This window comes from Panulirus ornatus, chromosome 27 (genome assembly GCF_036320965.1).
Source record: "Panulirus ornatus isolate Po-2019 chromosome 27, ASM3632096v1, whole genome shotgun sequence".
Lineage (NCBI taxonomy): Eukaryota > Metazoa > Arthropoda > Malacostraca > Decapoda > Palinuridae > Panulirus > Panulirus ornatus.
In genome coordinates this window covers 1869722-1889383 of record NC_092250.1, presented here as the reverse complement: position 1 = coordinate 1889383, position 19662 = coordinate 1869722, and the positions used below count along the sequence as shown (strand labels likewise).

Sequence of the window (19662 nt, the reverse complement as noted above, 5' to 3'; positions counted from 1 at the left end):
TACAAAAAAAATATATATTACACAATAAAGATTTTATTGTATAATATTTTCTAATATTTTTTCTGAATTAAGGTATTGAAAACTTAGTTTTTCAATATACTGCGACTCCATTGGACCGGATCGTTTACTTAATTTTTTCCTCTTGTTTACCTAATGTTTGATATAGATAGATAGATAGTAGAGCTTACATCTGTGTATCGGGCTCCGACCTCGTAAGATGCTTGTCGACCTTAGCTTTATGTATCAAGTTCTAAACTTGTCAGATACAATTTGGTGTAGCTTCACGTATTGTCTGTATTTCCCAATGAACGTTCATTACGTACTGATGACGTAGTAGCGTCGTTGTTCGACGACACCAGACGCCTTTGTGGCCTGTTTAACGATAGCAAATGGACTAGTTGTATGTCTCCGAGAACAATGTCTTGTGAGTTCGTAATATAACCTCACTCTCGTCCGAAGCGAACGAGGCTTTCAAAGTAATTATATCTTGGGTAACGTTAAGGAAATGTTTAAACTGTAACGTAAACTTAGTACGTAACTCCTTAAATGCTTAGCCAGGGTATATAAACTTCCTCTGAGTAACGGGAGTTGATTATATGAAGCGGACAACGGTAGGCTGGTAATTCCGTTTTCTTTCTCATACAGGGCATTTCTTACTATTACACAAACACATTCTCAGTGTTTGGGGTTTTCCCCAGCGGTGACTGTACGTTAATTCGACGCATTCCCGAGCGTGGAGAAGTCTTGTAGTACGTCGAAATGCGAATGACACCTGAGTGTGTGTGTGTGTGTGTGTGGCCACGGCAATACTTGGTACCCACACCCCATTGAGCTGAGGGAGTGTGACGTCACCAACGTACATTTGGAGGGAAGGACCAAGCGGAACGAAGCTTTCGCTCTGACGTCATGACGTGCGCTCATGATCTGCCAATCAACTAGATCGTGTTATCTACGTCACATTTAATACGAAATTGTTTTATTCTTTTTCTCTTACGGTGGTGAATACATACTAAGTTTTTAAGCATTCGATATATTTTCTCTATCTCAACATTTCGTAAAGTTAGCGAAACTTTGATGGAGCTAACTGATAACTATGTCCAAAATTGAGAGAGAGAGAGAGAGAGAGAGAGAGAGAGAGAGAGAGAGAGAGAGAGAGAGAGAGAGAGAGAGACGTGGAATTGAGGAACGTAATAAATGGCCAGATTTCCCGTAGCCATTTAGTTGTTAAACTTTCTCACATCCGAGTTGGGCATCACTGTATTTCCCACTAATAATAATGAAAGCGAAAAATGTTTCTTAACCGGATAATTTGAGCCTTGGCTTGGCATACGTTTTGCCCAGTTATGTAAAATACAACGAAATGCAAGGTTGTAGAGTGTATGAGTGATCAATATAACGAAAGAAAATGGTGTGTGTATGAGTGATCAATATAACGAAAGAAAATGGTGTGTGGGTTACATAGTGTCTCGGTAATAACGTATTTAAGGGACGTCATTGCTGTAACGGTTAGCGTTGGTGACCATGACGCACGCATCCACGGGCCGCCCGAGGTCGAACCCACTTAGGTTCGAATCCTTGTTGCGGGGAGTCGGTCCGCAGTCAACCCAGCTGTTCATCTTACATTAGAGGCTGGTTGAAAAATTAGTTGCCTAACTTAGGTTAAAATATATATATATATATATATATATATATATATATATATATATATATATATATATATATATATATATATATATATATATATGTTCGTTGATTCCTGGTTGGAATGGGGGCACACCTGCCTACGTTATCAACAGTTTATCTCTCTGATAAGGGATTAGATTACGCGCTCCACCAGGGGAGACCTGATGAAGGGGGGGGGAAGGTGTGGACGCTGGCAGTCCACTGTCTCGAGCGATGATGGCGGGCGTGGCCGGCCTGGTTGTAATGGCCACAGTTATAACAGGTGGGTTATGAGTGCTTCATCTCGCTGGTTGTTATGGCCACAGTTATAACAGGTGGGTTATGAGTGTGCTTCATCTCGCTGGTTGTAATGGCCACAGTTATAACAGGTGGGTTATGAGTGCTTCATCTCGCTGGTTGTGATGGCCACAGTTATAACAGGTGGGTTATGAGTGCTTCATCTCGTAAGTTGGTGCTGTGTGTGTGGGGGTGGGTTTGAAAACTTGTGATGGCCGGGGCCTGACGGGGAAGAACGTAACCCTTGAACACACACACACACACACACGAATCAGTAAGTTGTGGGCACAGAAATTACCCTGTGTCCTCCTTCACTCCTAACAGAGTCCCATGTCCTCCTCCACTGTTGACGGGGCCCTATGTCCTCCTCCACTGTTGACGGGGGCCCTATGTCCTCCTCCACTGCTGACAGGGCCCCATGTCCATTCCATTCCTAACAGGCCCCCCTCCCCCCCTCGTTTTCCCTCCATTCCCTCCGGGGAGTCCTGTTTCCACTGCTAACAGATCACGTCCTCCCTCCACTGCCGACAGAATCCCAGTCCACCACTAGTAAGACCTCCTCTCCCTAGCCAGTGGTCGCCTGGATCCCGTATCTCCAACCCTACACCACCTCACTCTGTCCTTCCCCCGCAGGGACGGTGGCTCAGGTGTCCGTGAGGGGCGTCGCGCTGACGAAGGGCGGCGAGAGGCAGGAGTACATGAACTTGGGATCGGACGACCTCAGCTACCAGCTGGAATGCCTCGTGGACGCTCGGCCTGTGGACATCGTCAACATCACCTGGTCCCTTAACACCTTGGCCGACGTGTACACCTGGGTCGCCTCCACAGGCTTGGTCACAGGTGAGAGGCACAGTGGGTGTGTGAGAGTGAGGCAGGCTCGTATGGGTGTGTGAGAGTGAGGCAGGCTCGTGTGGGTGTATGAGAGTGAGGCAGGTCGTGGTGAGAACTGGCAGTGTCGGGGTGTGTGAGAGTGAGGCAGGGTCGTGTGTGGGATGAGCAGTCGTGTGGTGTGAGAGTGAGGCAGGGTCGTATGGGTGTGTGAGAGTGAGGCAGGCTCGTGTGGGTGTGTGAGAGTGAGGCAGGGTCGTGTGGGTGTGTGAGAGTGAGGCAGGGTCTGTGTGTGGTCAGTCGTTGAGAGTGTGAGGGCAGGGTCGTGTGGGTGTGTGAGAGTGAGGCAGTCGTGTGCTTGTGAAGTGGCAGGTCGTGTGGTGTGTGAGAGTGAGGCAGGTCGTGTGGGTTAGTCGGGGGTGAGATGAGGCAGGTCGTGTGGTGTGTGAGAGTGAGGCAGGTCGTGTGGTGTGTGAGAGTGTGCAGGTCGTGTGGGTGTGTGAGAGTGAGGCAGGGTCGTGTGGGTGTGTGAGAGTGAGGCAGGGTCGTGTGGGTGTGTGAGAGTGAGGCACGGTCGTGTGGGTGTGTGAGAGTGAGGCACGGTCGTGTGGGTGTGTGAGAGTGAGGCAGGGTCGTGTGGGTGTGTGAGAGTGAGGCAGGGTCGTCTGAGAGTGAGGATAGGTCGTTCGAGTGAGATAGTGAGTCACGCTGACCAGCCGAAAGTAGGTGTCTTCCACCCTCATTCCGGGGTCGTTTGTGTGTGTGTGTGTGTGTGTGTGTGTGTTTGACCTGGTCTTAGTGGTTGTTAGCCCCCACTTCCCTTGTGTGCATCTGCCTAGGTTGTAGAGTTGACAGGATGTTTGCCTAACTCAACTGAGATCTGTACAGTTGAGGCAAGGCTTGTGAAACGCGGTTGTAAAAGTCAGTCAGTCTGGTTGTTTCGGCAAAGAAAGATTGTGCTTATGAGGCAGGGGTTGTAAGTCTTATGCAGGGGTTGTATTGATGAGACAGGGGTTTTTAAAAGTGAGTCATGGGTTGTGAATGAGAGACAAGGGTTTTGAGATAAGGGTTATATAGGTGGCTGGGGTTGTGTATATTAGGTAACTGATGCTTTGGGGTCTTTCATGTGAAGCAAATATGAGACAGGTGAAGTAAGTGTTGTACAGGTGAGGCATGAGTTGTACAGATGAGGCAAGTGTTGTACAGACGAGGCAAGTGTTGTACAGATGAGGCAAGTGTTGTACAGATGAGGCGAGTGTTGTACTGAATCAAAACAGTACCCTGCGTATGTGCATATTTACGTCTTTATGTGATCATTCGTCTGTTATTGCATTTTTCTGTTTCCTAAGCTTACGAGTGGCTGAATCCTTCTGTACTTCCTGTAATGTAATGATGTAAACTTCTGGACTTTTTGATATCTTAAGATCTTTCTCCCTGTCTCTCATGAACAAGACAGATACAGTCATACCCGAATGATACATCAGTTGTATTTAAGGTGCTGTATGAAGGTACTGTATTAGTGCGCTGTATTAAAGGGCTGTATTAAGGCTATGGTGATAGAAGCTGTCAAGCGTAAACTGGAGAAAACGTAGAGTGGGTTTACGTTGTTTTCCGTGTCAAGTACATGGATGTGGGTTGGTGTTCATCAACTGAAGAATACCCACTGCTGATGATTTTTATGTGCATCATAACATAACATTAAGGGTCAAGGGTCATTATCATACTCGAACAGGGTTGTTCGAGTATGATAACGACCCTCTTCGACTTTGGCCTTATGATCCTTTGGTATCATCACTCGATCGAGGGTTCACTGCCCTGCTTCATCTGGGGTTTCGTTGGTTCAGTGGATCGTAGCTCACAAGGACAGTAGATGAGGGTTCATTGATCAGGGCTCGTTGCTTCGGTTACTCAGGTCATGTTATTACGGTTACTCGGGTCGTGTTACTGCGGTAACTCAGGTCTTGTTACTACGGTTACTCAGGGCGTGTTACCACAGCCGCTCGGACTTCGTTTAGAGAGTAAGCAAACAACGGTCCTGTTTCGAAGCGTGCGACCCAGATCGAAACCCGTCCTGCTCACGACTCGACACATTTCAGGGGGGGTTTGACCCCCCCAACACCTGTTTGTCATCTCGCTCTTATGATATCGCATCACAAAGCTCATATTGTTTCACCACGGGTAGCGGTGGTTTAAGACAAAGGGATTCGAACTGGAACGTATTATCGGATCGGGTCGAGCAATGTGGTTCGGACAGGTAGACATTTACCCAGAAAGGAAGGGACTTGCGTGAACTCGTTCACCTCATGTCTCGAGACTGGGGGGGCTTCGAACCCCAGATGAAGCATTATAGGATGCAGTGAGGATCTCTCACAACAGACTACGCAACAGGTTAGGTTAGAAACATACATACACACGCACGTGCATACGCTACATACTTATGTACACGCACGTGTATACGCATACGCTACATACATACGTATGAGTTAAGTGTATTTCTCTACCTCCTCATTGAGCCTCTCATCCCGTTCTCTTTCTCCATCACGAGATTACCTGGGACCTAGCTTGACCTCTGATGACCTCGACCTCTCCAGTCCTCCTCCTGCCGGTGTCCCACAAGGGCTCGGGTCAACACCCAGGCCGGGTGTCACACTTAAGGGTTCCTTTGTCTCCTACAGTGAAGGAGCCGCTGAAGGACCACGTGAGGAGCGCCTCGGAGGGCGTGGTCGTAGGGCCTGACATACAGTTCACGTCGCCCACGCCCTCCATGCGGGGTCTGTACGCCTGCAACGTCTACCACAACCGTAATGATGTGTCTGACAACCCCGTCAAGGGTTTCTTCGACCTCCAGATGTACGGTAGGTGTTGGAGGATGACCTCCAGATATATGGTGGGTGTTGGAGGGTGACCTTCAGATGTATGGTGGGTGTTTGAGTATAACCTTCCAGGTGTACGGTGGGTGTTGGAGGATGACCTCCAGATGTATGGTGGGTGTTGGAGGATGACCTCCAGATATATGGTGGGTGTTTGAGGATGACCTCCAGATGTATGGTGGGTGTTGGAGTGTAACCTTCCAGGTGTACGGTGGGCGTTGGAGGATGACCTCCAGATGTATGGTGGGTGTCGGAGAATGACCTCTAGGTGTATGGTGGGTGTTGGAGGATGACCTCCAGATGTATAGTGGGTGTTGGAGGATAACCTTCAGGTGTACGGTGGGTGTTGGAGTATGACCTCCAAGTGTACGGTAGGTGTTCGAGTACGACCTCCAGACTGTGGCAAACACCAGATATAAGAAGTTACACGAGAGACGATCGTATTCCCATAAATCATAATGTGTGGCGTGACGTATTGCAACCACGTACGCGCACCACCACAATCAAAACGACCCTAAGCCGACACTAAAAATACCCCCCGACGCTTCTCTTCCAGCCTTCTTCCAGGAGGGATACAACATATCAGCCTCCCTGGAAGGCTGTGCGATTCGCTGGAACTTCAGCACCCCGCGTATCTACCCGCGTCCGTCGGTGAGGTGTGGCTTCTGGTCGACTGCCACGGGCGAGGAGGTGTCGCTGTTGAGTGGAGGAGGTCTCGTGTACCGGCAGGACATCGACCACACCTGGCACGTCTTCGTCCAAGACTCGCTGCTGCAGGTGAGGTTCCTCGCCCAGTTCGCGGGGTCCCTTCGTCAAGAGGGTGTCTGTTGATTCTGGTCTTCCTTGTGTGTGTGCGTGTGTGTGTATGTGTGTGTGTGTGTGTGAAGATATATATTGTATTTTGTTCCATCTATTTCTTTCTCACTTGATCTGTAGCTATACGGCAGTAACCTTTGCCTGTGTGTGACCATTACTGACTTTGATTCGTCCTCCTCTTTTTTTTTTCTATACAGAGGGAGTTATATTGATAATGGGTGCCACTGATATTAGGATTAGAAAACGAGTAGACGTCGCGATGATAAAAGAAAATGGATGTGTGGTTGGTATCTGAGAGAGAGAGTGTGTGTGTGTGTGTGTGTGTGTGTGTGTGTGCGCAACACTGTGAGCCTCGGTTCCTGGTCAGAAATAAAGCCTAGCTCTCTCTCTCTCTCTCTCTCTCTCTCTCTCTCTCTCTCTCTCTCGTAGGCAAGCGCTGCCTAGCCCTTCTCTCATCCCTGTTCTTTCCCCCTCCTGCAGGTGAGGGACGTTCCCCGGGGCACCACCTTGCAGTGCAACACCCAGGTCCCCATCGCTAACTACAGTCGCCAGACGGGGCTCAGCCAGAACCCAGTGATCTCCTCTGAAGGTATGGTTAAAAGGGGACTGTCGCCTCTCGTGCGTTCCCTACGCTCACCTGATTCCATTACACTGTACCTAATTCCGTGCCTAAGATGCAACTTAGGGGCACTGAACACGTGTGTATACCTCCTCCTCATATGGCCTGAACTCACATTGCCCAGACAGACATGCGAGACCACGGCGTTCCACGACCTCTGCTACCACCTGACCAACTTTGCTCACCCTCCCAAACCCTCGTACCTTATTTCACTACTGCAATGCCTCGCTTTCCCCTTCAGCGCCCCCGACGAACTTAAAAATCAAGATCCTCTGCCTTAAAGACCTCCTTCGGCGCGCCCCACCGAAACGTAGTTCAACCCCATCCATGGTCCTCCCTTACAACACCAGAGGGAGGGTTGGGTGTCCTTACCTCTCCCTCAACACCCTCCCGCAGCACCTCGCCCAGCCTTTATGGGAGCTGTATACACTCGACAGCCCCGGTGGCACGTAGATCGAACCCCTTTTTTACCCAGTCCCTCAACAATCCACACTGCCAGACCGACCATTATCATCATCTCACCACCGCCTTCCTTCCTTTAGCGCCTCCATCGCATCTGATACCTTAATCATTCTCTCTCTCTCTCTCTCTCTCTCTCTCTCTCTCTCTCTCTCTCTCTCTCTCTCTCTCCGCTTCGTCCTCCTCTTAACACGAGAGACTCGACCCTCTCTTCCCTCTTGCAAACGGTCGTTTCAACGGGCTGTTGTGCTCCTCCGCAGTGGAGGACCGGGGCTGCCCCGCGCTACCGCCGCTGAAGGCCAACATGGACGTGAGGGTACGTGGGTGCTGGTACAACTGTAGGGACGAGTGCCATCAGATCGGAGGAGGAGGAGGAGGAGGAAGCTGGTCCTCCTCGCCAGCGGAGGCCGAGGTATGTAGGTCCTTGACGACGGTGTGTGTGTGTGTGTGTGTGTGTGTGTGGGCGACAGCCGAGGTACATAGGTCCCTGACAAGGGTGTGTGTGTGTGAGTGTGTGTCGGCTACAGCAGGAGCCACCACGGGTGTAGTACACCAGCGACACCTCTCTCCCACTGGTGAGATGCATTCGTTAGTTCGTTATGTGTAAAAGACACCTTCGAAATTCGTGTACACATACCACTATCGTTATGTTCTAAATCAGAATGCACTGGCGTGGATCACGGTGATTGGTCAGCGTCACGAGAGGCGATTGGTAAGTGGTGGCCAATCTTCGTGTCCCAATCATCTGATTCACCTCCTCTCTCTTCCCAGAGACACTGTTTCAGTAAGGTCTTCAATGAGCTTCTTCACACGTTGCTTGCAACTGCATTTAGCTTTTCCCATGTTGCTTGAAACTACATTTAGCTTTTTCCATGTTCCTTGAAACTGCATTTAGCTTTTTCCATGTTGCTTGAAACTGCATTTTACTGTGTGCTCAAAGGGTTCTCTTCCTCCCGGCGCAGTACCGCTGCGATCCTGGCTATGTGGCGAAGTGGGGTCTGGACGACAGGCCGATGCCTGAGTGGCGTTTGAAGGTGACATGCGACGAGACGCGGCACTCTTGGCTCTCCCCCGACGGCTCCCCTGCCATGGCGCTTCGCTTGCCCACCTGCTGTAAGTAGGACGGCGGAGGAGAGGAAGGGGTGTTGAGCAAGACGGGAGGGGAAGGGGTCGTCTTTGTCCCACGGAATGCGCGTTGAGGTTAGGGAGGATCCGCCTCAGCGAACGCAATCTGGTTCTACGTGGAAGAAACTAGATTTTTTTGTGATATTCTTTACAATGTGATGATAAGGGTCTTTCATGATGGCCTGTGGCAACGTGTAATTTAAGAGTAATTTCTCCCATATGATTGGTATTAGAAACAGTTCTAGTCATGACATACGGGGAAAAGCTTGTAATATAACCATACTCCTCAGCTCAAGTTGTTAGACGTCATGATACATTCTGTAAATAATATACATTTAACATCTCTCACTCTAGGCTCTGCTTAATGTTGAACATTCTTCATGCGTGTGTTGTGACGACCAATCAGTAAACAGTGTTGCGTGGCAGTAACACAAGCCACGAGCTTATTTCAGGGCAAAACATTGGTCGTGTTACTGTGATGTGTTCCTCTCTCCCACAACAGTGTACAGCGGAGCAACTGACGGATCCCCCAGCATCCCTCTCTTTGTCCTCACCCCTCTGGTCGTGTGGCTTCCATGGACGAGGCTGGCGCCGTAACGCGAGTGTCTAATGCATTGTCACCTGCGTCGTCCTCTTCCTCCTCCTCCTCCTCACCATCATCATCTGGGCTTCAGTCTCCTTCGACGCGTTGGAGTTGGCTCCGTTCGTCTTCACCTCGCCGAGCGTCCAAGCAGTCCAGGTATAATATCCCGCGCGCCCTCACTCTGGTGGTCACCTCTCCCTCCCACAGTACCTTTCGTAATGAACGTCGGCACATCCAGGGTGTCCCTCTGGTTCCTGGCTTCCCTACTGCCGTACGGGTCTTCGTAGGACACAAACACGTTCAAGTAGGTGTTGTCGCCCTACCTTGTAGAGTCTACGCTAACGCCCATGTATATTGGATACATATATCTATCTATCACACAGGCCGTTACCTTCCTACTCATTCCTGCATCTAGGAGCTTAGATGCATTAATAAGTATTCATGTCAGTTACTTTACCAAGTAGCTTTCATTCATCACGAAATATGAAAGAATGTACAGTAATGACCCCTCCCCCATCCTCCTCCTTTGATTATCAACCTGTGTTAAGCGAGTGACAGCACCTGGGCAAGAGAGATGCCCTCATTAACGTACCTCACAAACTCCCACGCATTTTTACCTCCTCCCTTGTTTGAAACGAGGTTCATTGTGCCATTCGTCCAAGTAACGCGACTTTCCATCGCAACCCATGCATGACGGAGCTTCGCTCTAACCGTACAAACTCAGCCACCATTGTTAATGCAAATACGATAAACACCTACTACAGAGACTAGTTGGGGAAAATGTATTCTAGAGTTAAGTGTTATACAAGTGAAAAGAACATCAAATGTATTCAGATAAGCTAGTAACACGTTTTCTTTCCAACCTCGACTCGAAAGATGATTCACCTGTCAGAGTCTGTTATGTAGAGTCTTGTGTAGCACAGAGTAGTGCAAAGTAGTGGTAATGTAATGTAGTTTGGTAATATAGTATGATGTAGTATAGACAGTAGCCAATATGCATTGTTGTTTCAGTCTATCCTGTTTAGTTCTATGTATCCTTTACTTCCATAAATGCGTTTTATATATATATATATATATATATATATATATATATATATATATATATATATATATATATATATATATATATCCTGCTGTCTCCTTTTGCCATACCGAGAACTAAATAGAAAGCTCAGCAGTTGCTTTTAGGGGGTTATAGTAAAAAAAATCCCCCTTTCCCCCTCTTTTTTTTTCGTTTCAAAATCCTCCATTTGGGGTGGGAGGGAGGAAAGGAAGGGGGGGGGCACCAATGAACTATAAGGGTCTGTTCTGTCATAATAAAACGTTGATTCAAAGTGATAGTGTTTAATAAATATAGATATATGTATATGGGTACATGAGTGACATTGACATTACAAAGTTTAAAAAGTCGCTTACCAATAAATATTACAAACAAGAAAAAAAAAATATTGCAAGGTAGTTTCCGATTACTTTGCCTTTTGAGTATACCTCTAAGTACAAATTTTCTAAAAGTCCTTCAGTACAAATTGTGTTTAGCTTTCTGACATTTTTAAGTACCAAAATCCCACTCGTTCTTCTTCAGCGTTTAAGCCTCAAAATCTTGCTCATATGTATAGTCCGGTAGCACCAATTTCTCGTCTCCAGTTTCATAACAGTGGAAGACGCTAAAGTGAATGTGTCCACCAACACATTATCGTAGTAAACATTGTGCGTTATCTCTTCGACAACAGCCATTTACAGTCGTAACGGACATGCAATACGCCGGACAGGTTATTTGCGTCTCTATGGCTTACAATCTTGAGAAATTTCCTGAGAAATTTTGAGAGAAAACTGTTTTAGAAAATCTCTGTACCATGTAATGTAACTTTTCGTACTTGTGTGGCAGTGTTGAGTCTTGATATGAATGTGTATATGAAGGCAGGCGCAGTTCACATTCAAACTGAAACAAGGGAAAAATTCAAAGAGTATCTCATTCAGTCTCTCACATGATCACGCAAAAAAGCTTCGCCAGGGGAGGCGAAAAATATCACGCCATCATAAAATTTCCCAAACCTGAATGTCCGTCAATTTTCATGATTTCGAAAATATAGATTTTCATGTTTACAGAATCCCATATGTTGGATTATGTAAATTTATTTTGCAAATAATGGCTTCTAAACCACTTCCAATAGACTTGGCCAATATCGGTAATATTTTTCTGCTATTATCTTAAGTCAGAAATGTTTTTGTGATCAATCGTGAATGTGTTTATATAAGACTTTCGTACCGGGCTGTCTGAGGGTGGGGTCCAGTGTTCGATTCGCCCGGCAAGATGCGCGTTCGTATATTACTCGTAGGTCACACGAGCGCGGTAGCCCTGGCCCTTGTCGTAGAATCGGACGACCTGGTGAGGTAGAGAGAAAATATAGGAGATTAGTAAAGGAATATTAAGAAAAATAAACTCAAAACTGTAGATATTCCCAGTTGCATGTCTGATTTTAGAGAAAATGGGAATAATGCTAAAAGTAACTCTTAAGGAAAACGAAGTTAGGGGAGTGTCTTATAAATCATGAAGTGGAAGAGAAATAACAAGTTGAAATGGTAGTATTGTGCGTGTGGTTTATTCATTATCCCATGCCAGTACAGCGTCCGTTGTATGGTTGAGACTTTGATAATGAGGTCAGGTTAAAAGCTGACTGGGTCAGGTATGGTGTCCGACTTCCTGTATTAGAACAGGGAGCAATGTGCAGTGCAGTGTGGATATGCTAAGGTAGGGCCTCCACTTGATCCAGTGGCAGTAGACGGACAAGCAGGATATAAAATGTCTGTTAAATTGCTTTTTCTTTAGTTGGAGATATTGGCAGATAACTGTTTATAGCATACCTGTATACCTTACAGTATACCTGACTAATGCAGCGATGTTAACATAGATTTTGCCTTTAGTTTCTGTCATTATAGATAAGGCGTTATTTATAGGCAAATGTGATCCGCAGAACAGTATATGAAATGTCTCAAAAAATTCCTGACTGAAACGGTTCATCACCTTAGATTCAACGCTTTAGGTTCCAGTAATATGAATTTGCATACACCTACCCATACTTGGGGGCGGGGGGTTCATGGCCATTTATATATATATATATATATATATATATATATATATATATATATATATATATATATATATATATTTCTATGAGTCCAAAGGGAAAATGAAAGACGATAAGTTCCCAAGTGCACTTTCGTGTAATAATCACATCATTAGGAGAGACACGAGAAAGAAATATAAGTCAGTTGATATACAACGAAGAGACGTAGCTGGGACGCCGATTTGATAAACACGTGATATATGAGTTGACGTCATGCGCTGTGAACAGCAGTTGAAATGCACGTAAAAGATATTGAGCCCAGCTAACCAGCCCAGAGTTCTGAGACATATTTAACCTTGAACTACAAAACTGATGAACATAGCTTGACCCTTCCCACCAGCAAGGAGCAGGTTGCATCAGCATCCTGCTTAGACCACGCCCATCAGAAGTCCTGGTAGACCACGCCCATTGCACGGGGCATGAAGCAACGTGATCCAGAATTGAGCTGTTGTGTTTGTGTCTCAAAAAATATTATCTTCCGACGATCCCAGTAAACTCCAACCTCTGGTCTCGCATTGGTAAAGTGAACGCTGGCACAATCCACACCCAACAGGTTGATAGAGTGGTCCAAACTGCACATGCGCCGAACGAACATGGAGGACTAACGCATTTCGAAAGCCTAGCTATTCAGTGAGAGGTGCACTTCTTATGGTTGAATACCAATTGGTTATCAGTGGACAGAATTATGATCGTGTTCTGTTGTGTGTTTGTCTGTGTGTGTGTGTGTGTGTGCGTGTGTAAGCAGAGATAAACGGATGTCTGTTACATAGGTTAGGTAGGGTAATGTGAGGTAGCTAATTGGTCCATGCAAGTCATGGTCAAGCATTTCCCAACACTCATTGTTCGAACTTGTCCTTGTTCTGTCTGTGGTTATTATATATATATATATATATATATATATATATATATATATCACACGAAAGTGCACTTGGGAACTTACCGTGTTTCATTTTCCCCGTGGACTCGTAGGAATGTATATATATATATATATATATATATATATATATATATATATATATATATATATATATATCATTCGTCAGGACATGAATTATGGTATTATATTTCCTGATAAAGGAAGAATTATGAGAGGATCATATAGTGTGTTCTAGATTGCAGCAAACCCCTCACCCCCCCCAAAAAAAAAAGAAAATGAGTTTGACGATGAATCATTGGCAATAGATATATAGCTAAATGTATACAACTCGGCCAGATGCAAATTGTCGCTCGGGCTTCGCCAAACATGGTGAGTGTCTGACTCATTTATGAGCAGGGGAGGGAGAGACATGAGTGTTCGTGTGGGGGGGTTAGGGGGGCCCAATTTTCGAATAGATCCATTAGGCTGTTATGTTTCGGACAGCTTAAAGCTTAGCGTCAGATTTTCAGAGATGTTTACTTTGGTTGGCACAACAGATTATTAAGTTTATAACATACCAAACTTCATGAGGTGTTAATGCGGCAATGAACATTACGTTTAAAACATGACTATGAATAAAGTTTGGCTGTGGATAGGGCGGCATTTAAAAAAAAAAGAAATGGCTTCGAGTTGGCCATTAGAATAAAAAAATCCGGCCCAGAGAACACCATCTTAGAATTTTCCATGGAGTAGTAGAGATGGTGGACTGTTTACGTGTACGTACACGGATAGAGAAATGTTCTAAAGTCTCAAAGACATATTGGAAGACGCTTTGAAAGAAATAGTTTCGTTAGCGTTTCAAAGAAACGTTAGAATTTTGTAATTAACAATTGTGATACTGTTAATTACATATAATTGAAAACAGCAAATATGTAAATATGGCTATTCATCAACTTTATACATATTTAACTTTAACTAGTTAAGGTATAGCTCATTGAAAAGTGAAAATAATTTGTTTATTACCTACTCTTATAGCATAATTTATAATTGCACATTAAAACGCAAATGCATTCAGAATTAATAGTGTGTAGGTATTTAGATGAGTGAAATAATAATGCTGAAGACTTTCAAAGTTGTGAAACCTATATAATTCCAGATACAACGTTTTTAATTTACGATTAATATAAATTCTAAAAGAGCCATCTTTAAACTGTTACCACTTGACCGTGTCTCCATATATATCGCTGAGCTCTGCAAATCTGCCTTCTCGTGTCTTTTCCGAACAGCCCTAACTCTCTTCCCCTTTTAAAGGTCTTTTACTTCCTCCGAAAGTCTTAGATAGATTTTTTCCTGGCTTTTTCACCCTATTTATGTGTTCTTATTGTCTATATTGTGTCAATAAAGGCTTTTTTTGGCTGTGAACCAGAGCGCTTGACCCAAAAGAAGAAAGAAAACGGTGTTCTCTAACAGGGAGACTCGTGTATGTCGACCATCATTCCCCTATTGTTCATTTTATAAGACCTTTTCTTAGTCGCAGGGAAACTGATGTACGTTTAAGATTCGTCCCTTGCTGCACAGACTGTTAGATGATCTCTTATGGCATTATATGAACGAGACTTATATCATGTATAGTATTTTCAAGGGGTAATATCTGATAAAAGAAAGGAGTTGAATTGGCTGTGCTTATTCTTAAATTTCCTTCACAAACATCGTAGTTGATCCTGCTGTTTGCGAACGTCGGATGGTTTTAGTGAAAGCGTAAGGTATCGAACACTGAGGTCACACCGCGAGTGGAAAGCCAATCAACCCATCGGCGAGGCTCTGTCACCGTCTATTGTGAGGGGAGGGAGTATGTCGTGACGAAGGAGGAACTTCTCAGTCGAAAGGAAGTTTGGGGAAGTTGCAGAGAACCTCGAGGCTGAAGAGTTCCTCCTCGGGGGGGAGGGAAAGAGGTCTTGGGGTTATCATAAGATGATAAAGAGGATACGACGCAGGGAATCGTAGGTGGTTAGCAGGTACTTCGATTGTCGTACTTACCTGGACGCGCTTGTTCGGGAGGGCAACGCGGTATTCGCCACTCGTCAGGTACCCATCGCTGTTCTCCAGGTGTCTGTAGTGGTTGCCAGTCTTGTCATCGTATACGGCCCACTCGAAGTCGTACGGCATGCCCTTCACTCGCTGTCGGAGAGGAGGCGGAGGAGGAGAAGGGAAGGGAGGGAGGAAGGAGCTGGGTTAACATAACTCTTCTTACACGCGTATTGAAAGGGAAGGAATTATGGTCAGCTTCCTAGATTCTGAAAGCTTTTAAAAGCTTAGTTGTCTGAGCTTTGACTTGAACTTGAGATACATTTCAAGGTAAATGGACTGGTATTTCAATATGAATTTGTGTCTTTTGTTAGACGTTGTGACAGAATTGGCGCGAGCAGCCCTCGTATATCAGGGGAAGAATGGGGTCTGATGGTATACTCACAGGTGGTCCGTAAGAAGTGGGAGGTGGTCCGTAGGAAGTGGGCGGTGGTCCGTAGGAAGTGGGCGGGGGTCCGTAGGAAGTGGGCGGCGGAGCTGGAGGACCATAATTAGTCGGGGGGGCGTAGGAAATGGTTGGGGCTTCATACGAATCGGGAACCTCGTACGAATCGGGAACCTCGTATGAATCGGGGGGTTCGTACGAATCGGGAGTTTCGTAAAGTCCTGATGGTACGGCGGGGGCTTCAACTGGAGTCTCATACAGGCCTGAAGGTGCTGAAGGGATCGGGATCGTGACTGCTGAAGCTGCGCGCAGTCTCGAAAAGGCGAGGGGACCTGAAAATATCCCGTCTATGACGGCCTTATCCGAAGCAGTGTCACTGGACCGTTCCTCATCCACATTTGAGGCTTCAGCAGCCTTGTGGCCTCCATCGGATCGAGTTTCGGGTTCGCTCGGTGTCTCATCGTGATCCGAAGGACCAGCAGGTGTTTCGTCCACTTCCAAGGCTTTAGAGGGCTCGTCAGCTTCGCTCCGTGTCTCAGCAACACCAGAGGGTTCACTCCGTGTTCTACCCGAAGTTGAAGACTTAGCAGTGGCTGAGACTGGCTTTGACAGGGTCTTAGTCGGATTTGAGGGTTCGTCGGGTGTTTCGCCCGCGTCTGAAGCTTCAGCCTGGACTGAGACTGCTTCAGATCGAGTCACGCTGACAGCGGAGGCTTCATCTGTTTCGCTTAATTCCTCGTCCGTACCAGCGGTTTTAGCAGGTGCCTTATCCACATCTGAGGCTTCAACTGGCTCTGAGGCAGCGTTGGATCGAGTCTCGGGTTCACTTGGCGTCTCATCTGGAACGGAGGGTTGTTCGTCGAGTGCTTCACCCGCTTCTGAAGCTTCGGCAGGGCTCGAGACTGCTTGTGATCGGGTCTCGCTTGCAGAGGGTTGATCGGCTTCGCTCTGTGTCTCACCTGCTTCAGAGGGTGTACCGACTTCTCTCTGTGTCTCACCTGCTTCAGAGGGTGTACCGGCTTCGCTCTGTGTCTCACCTGCTTCGGAGGGCTGAGCAGCTTCTCTCTGTGTCTCACCTGCTTCAGAGGGTGTACCGGTTTCGCTCTGTGTCTCACCTGCTTCGGAGGGTGTACCGACTTCTCTCTGTGTCTCACCTGCTTCAGAGGGCTGAGCAGCTTCTCTCTGTGTCTCACCTGCTTCAGAGGGTGTACCGGCTTCGCTCTGTGTCTCACCTGCTTCGGAGGGCTGAGCAGTTTCAGAAGGTTGATCGGCTTCGCTCTGTGTCTCCTCCGCACCCGAGCGTTCAGAGGGCTGGTCAGCTTCGCTCTGTGCCTCATCTGCAGCCGAGGCTTCGGCAGGTTCGGAGAGTTGAACGGCTTCGCCCTCCGTCTCATCGGGACTTGAGGGTTCTTCGAGGGCTTCGACCCCGTTCGAGCGCCCTGAGACTGCGAGCTGGGCGGCAGACTCCTGTGGAGACGACTCCGAAGCCCCGTGGTCATGGTCGTGGCTGTGGCCATTCAACAGCTCTGGGGTGGGCATAGGCAGCGCGGCCACCAGCCCAGCAGCGGTGGTGGCGACCACAAGGAGGCTCAGTATCTGATGTGCCTGAAACGGGAAAAATAAATGGTGTTATTCGAATCATCGAACCATTGAAGCAGTGTCGGTCATTCTCGAACCATTGAAGCAGTGTCGGTCATTCTCGAACCACTGACGCAGCGTCGTTCATTCTCGAACCACTGAAGCAGTGTCGTTCATTCCCACCCCTCCCTTGCGACTCGTCTCAGTGGACAGAACCTCAGCAGCGCCTGGTGTTGTTAGGTCAATCTTCCTTCGTTTTACGCGTTTGATCCCAGTTATGAGTTCGTTCTCAATTTCATCTACGCGTTCAATCTCATTCCATGTCTTGGTGCGCCTATCCTTTTTCGTTTGTTTGTGGCAAATGACATATAGACGACAGTTAGAGAACGAACCACCACATCATCCCCCCCCCACACCACTTACCCCCTAACAGTCTACACTTCACTACGCCAAGGACCATACCTCACACAGCCTACGCACGTCCGCCGCTTCGTAACTTCATAACGTGCGCCGCGCGTCGGCTGAGCGACGTGAACGCGTCGTTCTTCTTATCGCTGGCGGGAACCCAGCGAACGTACTGTAGCGTCGTGTAGGAACAAGACGTTGCGTCTCTCGCATCCTTTGCGTGGTGGGTGAGAGTCCCTTCCTCATGATCATATACCCATCACATGGAGACCAATCTCCCTTCCTCATGATCACATACCCATCACATGGAGACCAACTTCCCTTCCTCATGATCACATACCCATCACATGGAGACCAATCTCCCTTCCTCATGATCACATACCCGTCACATGGAGACCAACTTCCCTTCCTCATAATCACATACCCACCACATGGAGATCAACCTTCCTTCCTCATGATCACATACCCACCACATGGAGACCAACTTCCCTTCCTCATAATCACATACCCGTCACATGGTAATCAACATACCTTCCTCATAATCACATAACCTTCACATGATAATCATAATCACATCAGTTTTGCGATTCCCTCACAGATGGTGTCCACTCCTCTCCCTCACCACCTGTGCCTCAGACACACTCACACCCCCTCGCCTGGCTCTGGGTGCCCCTCATCCACCCGTATACTGACAGTCAGTATACGCAGTATACTGACTGTCACTATACGCAGTATACTGACAGTCAGTATACGCAGTATACTGACTGTCACTATACGCAGTATACTGACTCTCACTATACGCAGTATACTGACTGTCACTATACGCAGTATACTGACTGTCACTATACGCAGTATACTGACTGTCACTATACGCAGTATACTGACAGTCAGTATACGCAGTATACCACAGGTATACGCCACCGTAGGTCGCCGGGGGGGAACTTGATTGCGTATCACTAGAGGACTTCAAGTCTTGCATTCATCGTCTTCATTAGGTCCAGCCTTCGACGTGGAATTCAAGCTATCTCTCCCAACGTCCAATTTGAAGTTCACACATAAGAGATTTTTCTCGTGGTAATTAAAATTTCCGTACGATAAATAAGCACAAGAATTATATATATATATATATATATATATATATATATATATATATATATATATATATATATATGCAGAACCTTCACTTCACCGTGTAAAAAGAGATATATATGATTGTTGTATATATATATATATATATATATATATATATATATATATATATATATATGATTGTTGTATATATATATATATATATATATATATATATATATATATATATATATATATATGAACAGAGAAGGGGGCCAGGTGAGGATATTCCCTTAATGGCCCAGTCCTCTGTTCTTAACGCTACCTCGCTAACGCGGGAAATGGCGAATAGTTTGAAAAAAAAAAATATATATATATATATCTGGTCTTCGTTGTGGACGTACACAGACACACACACACACCTTCATCGTGTCGGGTCGCCGTGTGTAAAGCAGCTGGTCCAGTGCGTCCTCTCATTTATATATACACACACCCCCCTCATGGACGTGACGCTGGTCATGACGTCACATCGTCCTCCCGCCGCTCGGTGACGTCAGCACAAGCCGTGACGTCACCGTTCGTTGCCGTGTGTGTGTGTGTGTGTGTGTATATTTTCCCTCTTCCCGCCCACCACCACCACCCGCTTTTTCACCAAATCCTCGCGAGAAATTTTTTTCCCCCTTCAAAATTTATGTTTGGACAGCGTTGAGAGAGAGAGAGAGAGAGAGAGAGAGAGAGAGAGAGAGAGAGAGAGAGAGAGAGTTACCCTTGTTGCTTCTAAAATTTATTGGGTCTCTCTCTCTCTCTCTCTCTCTCTCTCTCTCTCTCTCTCTCTCTCTCTCTCTCTCTCTCTCTCTCTCCCACACACACACCTGAATATTGATGTACAATGTTAGGAAAC

General features: G+C 46.6%; 2 protein-coding genes across 4 annotated transcripts in view; one reads left to right on the top strand and one right to left on the bottom strand.

The window, feature by feature from the left end:
- LOC139757526 (uncharacterized) overlaps positions 1–10256 on the top strand; it is a 29443-nt gene extending 19187 nt beyond the window's left edge. The window contains exons 1-8 of one of the 3 annotated variants that reach the window (XM_071678073.1): positions 1859–1945; positions 2593–2799; positions 5463–5642; positions 6214–6439; positions 6959–7062; positions 7812–7963; positions 8514–8664; positions 9179–10256. In XM_071678073.1, coding sequence (XP_071534174.1) covers positions 1897–1945; positions 2593–2799; positions 5463–5642; positions 6214–6439; positions 6959–7062; positions 7812–7963; positions 8514–8664; positions 9179–9273 — 1164 coding nt within the window. In that variant the 5' untranslated portion in view covers positions 1859–1896 and the 3' untranslated portion in view covers positions 9274–10256. Of the gene's footprint in view, positions 1–1858; positions 1946–2008; positions 2052–2592; positions 2800–5462; positions 5643–6213; positions 6440–6958; positions 7063–7811; positions 7964–8513; positions 8665–9178 lie in introns of those variants that run through there. The other 2 variants (XM_071678074.1, XM_071678075.1) reach the window with 2 other exon arrangements.
- A 1134-nt stretch (positions 10257–11390) lies between these two features.
- Positions 11391–19223, bottom strand: LOC139757519 (uncharacterized). The gene is made up of 4 exons (XM_071678034.1): positions 19184–19223; positions 15711–17315; positions 15278–15418; positions 11391–11642 (listed from the first exon to the last, which is right to left on the bottom strand). Exons 1-4 carry the CDS (start codon positions 19187–19189, stop codon positions 11586–11588), a joined length of 1809 nt encoding a protein of 602 aa, XP_071534135.1. The 5' UTR covers positions 19190–19223; the 3' UTR covers positions 11391–11585.
- Between the last annotated feature and the right edge of the window lie 439 nt (positions 19224–19662).

Coding starts and splice junctions, on each gene's coding strand:
- LOC139757519 (XM_071678034.1), bottom strand. Junction 15,419..15,710: donor CCACTTCTTACGGACCACCT/GTGAGTATACCA, acceptor CCTCTCCGACAG/CGAGTGAAGGGCATGCCGTA. Junction 11,643..15,277: donor TCCCGAACAAGCGCGTCCAG/GTAAGTACGACA, acceptor CTACCTCACCAG/GTCGTCCGATTCTACGACAA.